The sequence below is a fragment of the Dendropsophus ebraccatus genome, chromosome 5 (assembly GCF_027789765.1).
Source record: "Dendropsophus ebraccatus isolate aDenEbr1 chromosome 5, aDenEbr1.pat, whole genome shotgun sequence".
Taxonomy (NCBI): Eukaryota; Metazoa; Chordata; class Amphibia; order Anura; family Hylidae; genus Dendropsophus; species Dendropsophus ebraccatus.
Window position 1 is genome coordinate 4669711 of NC_091458.1, and position 7887 is coordinate 4677597.

Below are 7887 nucleotides of genomic sequence, written 5' to 3' on the forward strand. Positions count from 1 at the left end.
ACCACCGGTGCAGCTTTCATAACTCTCCCCCAAGATGTTTGTTATGTTTTACAGACAGACAGCAAAATATATAACATTTTTAAGTGGTGGATAACCCCTTTAACTACACTTGACCCTCCTCATCAAACTCCAAGCACTGACAATTCTCATACATCATGGCTCCATGGTGCTACAAACAACAGGGTTTAAATTGCCAAATACAAACCTGATAGACTAAAATAGTGTGCAACAAATGATGTCTATTGTCGATGGTTGATGATCCAGAGAGTTATTCTTATTGTGAGGGGTACCACATCCCATGATCCTCACACTGACTTGTGACATTTCACTCTACTCTCCTCTTTCATCTCTCCTTACTTTATGACTGTAATGGCACTGATGGCCTGGGGGACCATCAGTGTGTATTTTTATTCACGTCCTCTGTACACAAATTGATCATCTTGAAGCTCTGTATTAGAGCAGATACAGTCCAGTTTACATATTCACAGAATTATTCAACCTTTATTTCCAATATAACTAAAATTTCCCTTATTGTCCCAGGTATGATAGCATAAACATATAAATACCTTATACATCATCCATGTACATACGTTTGATCACTTAAGTATCTCATCATGAATGCTCCAGCAGAACAAGTCTCTTTATTCGATTACGGATCTGCCTGGTGTTCGCCCCATACACAATGGGGTTGATCAATGGTGGAAACATGAGGTAGATGTTGGCCAATAAGATGACAATGTAAGCAGGGACAGTTTTTCCGAACCTTTGTACAACCGATGAGAGGACAACTGTGGCATAGAACGCCAGCATGGCACAGAAATGGGAGGCGCATGTACTGAGGGCTTTGGATCTGGCTTCAGTGGAGGCCAAGTTAAATACGGCTCGAAGAATAAGAACGTAAGAGCAGATTATGAGAATTAAGTCTGTGGCCGCAATAAGAAGGGCCACGGCTAGCCCATAAATACTATTCACAGTGGCGTCAGAACAGGCTAGCTTTACCACCGCAATGTGGTCACAGAACGAATGCTGGATGACATTGTGGTCGCACAGTGAGAGTCTCTGAAAGAGAATCGGCAAAGGAACACCCATGACTATCCCTCTACCAACCGAGGATAGGCCGATCACTGAAACGAGACGATTAGTCAGCAAAGAAGTGTACCGGAGCGGATGACAGATCGCCAAATATCGGTCAAAAGCCATGGCTAGAAGTATGGAGGACTCCATCATGGCGAAAGAATGGATGCAGAACATCTGGACAAGGCACGCCTCAAAGTAGATCTCTTGAGAGTGGAACCAAAGGATACTCAGCAGCTTGGGGGTGGTGGTGTTGGTCAATGCAAGGTCAATGGAAGATAACATGCAGAGGAAGATGTACATGGGTTTATGGAGGCTCCGGTCTATCCTGATGATGACCAGAAGAGTCACATTGCCTATCACTGAGATCAAATACACAAAGAAGAAGACAAATGCGATGAACACGTAGGAGGACTCCAGGCCGGGAAAACCAAGGAGTAAAAAATACATGGAATGGGAAGTTGTGAGGTTGGACATTTGGTGGCTACAGTGACACCTAAAAGATATAAAAAAGGATATCAAAATTACAGAAAATAGCAAATCAGTGACTGACTCTCAGGACTGAGGATCACTTCCAGGCTTGGGTGAGTTCTACCAGTCTACTTACGCCTAAATTTACCTCAAATACCTTGTATGGAGTTTGATTTAAAACACTGCTTTTCAAGGAGCCAGATTCCCCTTTTATAAGTAACAGGTACAGCTATTGAACCTTGCCCATAAAACTTGGCGAAGTGTTCCTATTAGCCTCAGGATGCCACAGCAGTTAAATACTATGGTAGAGTAGAGAACTTTTACATTTAATGTGGGCACAATTACTTTTCTGTTTACTTTAGCTATACGTATCCAATCAAAGAAGACGCCCCATGTAGTGACTGGATGTAACTGCACTTTTATCATTTATATCATTTGCAGCGCCTGCAAGAGCTGGAGAGCCACAGATTAGGAAACAGTGATAAGAAATGTGGTGTTACAGCCTGTACTTATTGTACACAAGTGGTGATGAGTAGTGATAAAGTTTCACCACTAGATGTCGCTGTATTAGATTTCTGTACTTAGATGCTGCATAGCTGAAATATGTAAAGGGTTATTATTTGTTCATGTGTCACATGGATCTGTAAACCTATGGGAATCTTTTCTTCTTCTATCCTATCACCTCTCTCTTTACTTCTTCTAATGTCCTCTTCACCCATTCACAGTGCACCTTAGATACGCAGGGAAGGAAGTCACATGGGTAGAGGAAGTGTAAGTCAGATCCCCGTATGGGCAGGAAGCAAGACAAGACACAGCCAACAGTTTCTCCTCAGCTTACTTTACACAACACTATGCAGTGTTGAACTCCTACAGGAGAGGACACGTCAGAGATCATCTCAATCCACGTCGTGGACAAGGAGAGTCACAGAGCAGGACAGTATCCACAGACAGCAGTAAGCTAGGAACTGATCCAGATAGAGCAAAGTTGCTAAGAGCCTAGGAACTCTATCTCGCAGTGCGATTGTTAGCAGGAAATCCTCAGCATTCCGCTCATCCCAGGTAACAAGGTCTGAGGCCTTGTGTCTCCCACTAGAACGGGTCCCCCTACACTGGTGGGCATTAGGTGGTGCGAAGACCCAAAGGTCAATACATGGGCACAAGTACTCTCTTCTTCCTCTAAGTATTCTTCTACCTCATCCTCCAACATCCCAGCAGAGCACAGTACTACTTGGAATGGGACTCTCACAACATCCTCCTCTCTGCTACTCTGATTCTTTGTATCTCTCAACATGCTATTCAGTCAGCACGACTGTACTCTTTACTGTATCCCTATCAAAGATCTGGTTGCTGTATTAAGTTTACTACCGAGTGTATTACCGAATGTATTGTCAAGTGCTTTCTGAAGAGAAACGTACCCTATCAAGGGAAAGTTACATTACCTGCTGCACACAAGTACTTTCCAAGTAAAAACGAGATTATTTATGATAAAGAGACTCTGTGATTTGTCACCCCACACCGACACAGTGTACACTGCATCCTTGGGACATTTCCCTTTTCTGTGGGTGGCAGTCTGGGAGGGTCAATACACCACTCAGGCCCACCATGATAATATCCCAAGGGACCCCGTAGCAGCCTGGCAGGACACTGTCCACCGGGGAAAAAGGTACAACTGGCCCTTTAAAATAAAAGCAGGTGTGCCACCATACCTGTGTGCCCAACCGGCACTGGCGTCACAACATATTATCACTGGGCCCAGCCATATCTCGGCCAACCACCATAAAACTGGCGTCACACCTCACCACCTAGCAAGTGACAGTCCATTACTCTGACATAAAACCTCAGGGGGTCACCACAGAAACAGTACATTAGGGGGACAGTGGCACAGTACATTAGAGAGGGGACAGTGGTACAGTATATTAGAGGACAGTGGTACAGTACATTAGAGAGGACAGTGGCACAGTACATTAGAGGGGACAGTGGTACAGTACATTAGAGAGGACAGTGGTACAGTACATTAGAGGACAGTGGTACAGTACATTAAAGGGGATAGTAGCACAGTACATTAGAGAGGACAGTGGGATAGTACATTAGAGAGGACAGTGGTACAGTGAATTAGAGGGGACAGTGGTACAGTACATTAGAGGACAGTGGTAGAGTACATTAGAGCGGACAGTGGTACAGTACATTAGAGGACAGTGGTACAGTTCATTAGAGGACAGTGGTACAGTACATTAGAGGGGACAGTGGTACAGTACATTAGAGGGGACAGTGGTACAGTACATTAGAGGACAGTGGTACAGTACATTAGAGAGGACAGTGGTACAGTACATTAGAGGGAACAGTGGTGCAGTACATTAGAGGACAGTGGTACAGTACATTAGAGGACAGAAGTGCAGTACATTAGAGGGGACAGTGGTACAGTACATTAGAGAGAACAGTGGTACAGTACATTAGAGAGGACAGTGGTACAGTACATTAGAGGGGACAGTGGTACAGTACATTAGAGAGGACAGTGGTACAGTACATTAGAGAGGACAGTGGTACAGTACATTAGAGGACAGTGGTACAGTACATTAGAGAGGACAGTGGCACAGTACATTAGAGAGGACAGTGGTACAGCACATTAGAGGACAGTGGTACAGTACATTAGAGACGACAGTGGTACAGTACATTAGAGAGGACAGTGGTACAGTACATTAGAGGGGCCAGTGGTACAGTACATTAGAGAGGACAGTGGTACAGTACATTAGAGGACAGTGCTACAGTACATTAGAGGGGACAGTGGTATAGTACATTAGAGAGGACAGTGGTACAGTACATTAGAGGACAGTGGTACAGTACATTAGAGAGGACAGTGGTACAGTATATTAGAGGACAGTGGTACAGTACATTAGAGAGGACAGTGGTACAGTATATTAGAGAGGACAGTGGTACAGTACATTAGAGGACAGTGGTACAGTACATTAGAGGACAGTGGTACAGCACATTAGAGAGGACAGTGGTACAGTACATTAGGGGACAGTGGTACAGTACATTAGAGAGGACAGTGGTACAGTACATTAGAGAGGACAGTGGTACAGTACATTAGAGGACAGTAGTACAGTACATTAGAGAGGACAGTGGTACAGTATATTAGAGGACAGTGGTATAGTACATTAGAGAGGACAGTGGTACAGTACATAAGAGAGGACAGTGGTACAGTACATTAGATGGGACAGTGGTACAGTACATTAGAGAGGATAGTGGAATAGTACATTAGAGAGGACAGTGGTACAGTACATTAGAGAGGACAGTGGTACAGTACATTACAGGGGACAGTGGTACAGTACATTAGAGGGGACAGTGGTACAGTACATTAGAGGGGATAGTAGCACAGTACATTAGAGAGGACAGTGGGATAGTACATTTAGAGAGGACAGTGGTACAGTACATTAGAGGGGACAGTGGTACAGTACAGTACATTAGAGGGGACAGTGGCACAGTACATTAGAGGGGACAGTGGTACAGTACATTAGAGGACAGTGGTACAGTACATTAGAGAGGACAGTGGTAAAGTACATTAGAGGGGACAGTGGTACAGTACATTAGAGGACAGTGGTACAGTACATTAGAGGACAGTGGTACAGTACATTAGAGGACAGTGGTACAGTACATTAGAGGGGACAGTGGTACAGTACATTAGAGTGGATAGTGGTACAGTACATTAGAGAGGACAGTGGTACAGTAAATTAGAGGACAGAGGTACAGTACATTAGAGGGGACAGTGGTACAGTACATTAGAGGGGACAGTGGTACAGTATATTAGAGAGGACAGTGGTACAGTACATTAGAGGACAGTGGTACAGTATATTAGAGAGGACAGTGGTACAGTACATTAGAGAGCACAGTGGTACAGTACATTAGAGGGGACAGTGGCACAGTACATTAGAGGACAGTGGTACAGTACATTAGAGAGGACAGTGGTACAGTACATTAGAGGACAGTGGTACAGTACATTAGAGAGGACAGTGGTACAGTACATTAGAGGACAGTGGTACAGTGCATTAGAGAGCACAATGGTACAGTACATTAGAGGGGTTAGTGGTACAGTACATTAGAGGACAGTGGTACAGTACATTAGAGGGGACAGTGGTACAGTACATTAGAGAGGACAGTGGTACAGTACATTAGAGGGGACAGTGGTACAGTACATTAGAGGACAGTGGTACAGTACATGAGAGGACAGTGGTACAGTACATTAGGGGACAGAAGTGCAGTACATTAGAGGGGACAGTGGTACAGTACATTAGAGGACAGTGGTACAGTACATTAGAGGGGACAGTGGTACAGTACATTAGAGTGGATAGTGGTACAGTACATTAGAGAGGACAGTGGTACAGTATATTAGAGAGGACAGTGGTACAGTACATTAGAGGACAGTGGTACAGTACATTAGAGAGGACAGTGGTACAGTATATTAGAGGACAGTGGTACAGTACATTAGAGAGGACAGTGGCACAGTACATTAGAGAGGACAGTGGGATAGTACATTAGAGAGGACAGTGGTACAGTACATTACAGGGGACAGTGGTACAGTACATTAGAGGACAGTGGTACAGTACATTAGAGGGGACAGTGGTACAGTACATTAGAGGACAGTGGTACAGTTCATTAGAGGACAGTGGTACAGTACATTAGAGGGGACAGTGGTACAGTACATTAGAGGGGACAGTGGTGCAGTACATTAGAGGACAGTGGTATAGTACATTAGAGGACAGAAGTGCAGTACATTAGAGGGGACAGTGGTACAGTACATTAGAGAGGACAGTGGTACAGTACATTAGAGAGGACAGTGGTACAGTGCATTAGAGGGGACAGTGATACAGTACATTAGAGGACAGTGGTACAGTACATTAGAGGGGACAGTGGTACAGTACATTAGAGAGGACAGTGGTACAGTACATTAGAGGACAGTGGTACAGTACATTAGAGGGGACAGTGGTACAGTACATTAGAGAGGACATTGGTACAGTACATTAGAGGACAGTGGTACAGTACATTAGAGAGGAGAGTGGTACAGTACATTAGAGGACAGTGGTAAAGTACGTTAGAGAGGACAGTGGTACAGCACATTAGAGGACAGTGGTACAGTTAATTAGAGAGGACAGTGGTACAGCACATTAGAGAGGACAGTGGTACAGTACATTAGAGGGGACAGTGGTACAGTACATTAGAGAGGACAGTGGTACAGTACATTAGAGGACAGTGGTACAGTACATTAGAGGGGACAGTGGTACAGTACATTAGAGAGGACAGTGGTACAGTACATTAGAGGACAGTGGTACAGTACATTAGAGAGGACAGTGGTACAGTATATTAGAGGACAATGGTACAGTACATTAGAGAGGACAGTGGTACAGCACATTAGAGAGGACAGTGGTACAGTACATTAGAGAGGACAGTGGTACAGTATATTAGAGGACAGTGGTATAGTACATTAGAGAGGACAGTGGTACAGTACATAAGAGAGGACAGTGGTACAGTACATTAGAAAATACAGTGGTACAGTATATTAGAGGGGACAGTGGCACAGTACATTAGATGGGACAGTGGTACAGTACATTAGAGAGGATAGTGGTACAGTACATTAGAGAGGACAGTGGTACAGTACATTAGAGAGGACAGTGGCACAGTACATTAGAGGGGACAGTGGTACAGTACATTAGAGGACAGTGGTACAGTACATTAGAGAGGACAGTGGTACAGTACATTAGAGGGGACAGTGGTACAGTACAGTACATTAGAGGGGACAGTGGCACAGTACATTAGAGGGGACAGTGGTATAGTACATTAGAGGACAGTGGTACAGTACATTAGAGAGGACAGTGGTACAGTACATTAGAGGGGACAGTGGTACAGTATATTAGAGAGGACAGTGGTACAGTACATTAGAGGACAGTGGTACAGTACATTAGACAGCACAGTGGTACAGTACATTAGACAGCACAGTGGTACAGTACATCAGAGGACAGTGGTACAGTACATTAGAGAGGACAGTGGTACAGTACATTAGAGGACAGTGGTACAGTACATTAGAGAGGACAGTGGTACAGTGCATTAGAGGACAGTGGTACAGTGCATTAGAGAGCACAGTGGTACAGTACATTAGAGGGGACAGTGGTACAGTACATTAGAGGACAGTGGTACAGTACATTAGAGGGGACAGTGGTACAGTACATTAGAAAGGACAGTGGTACAGTACATTAGTGGGGACAGTGGTACAGTACATTAGAGGAGAGTGGTATAATATATTAGAGAGGACAGTGGTACAGTACATTAGAGGGGACAGTGGTACAGTACATT

At 44.4% G+C, this 7887-nt stretch overlaps 1 protein-coding gene across 1 annotated transcript; it reads right to left on the reverse strand.

Annotated features, from left to right (window-relative positions):
• Nucleotides 1-612: 612 nt before the first annotated feature.
• Nucleotides 613-1551, reverse strand: LOC138793962 (olfactory receptor 52K2-like). Its single transcript, XM_069972729.1, has one exon. It carries the CDS (start codon nucleotides 1549-1551, stop codon nucleotides 613-615), a length of 939 nt encoding a protein of 312 aa, XP_069828830.1.
• Between the last annotated feature and the right edge of the window lie 6336 nt (nucleotides 1552-7887).

Excerpts from the sequence above, each read along its gene's own strand:
- LOC138793962 (XM_069972729.1), bottom strand. The coding sequence starts at position 1,551 with ATGTCCAACCTCACAACTTCCCATTCCATGTATTTTTTACTCCTTGGT.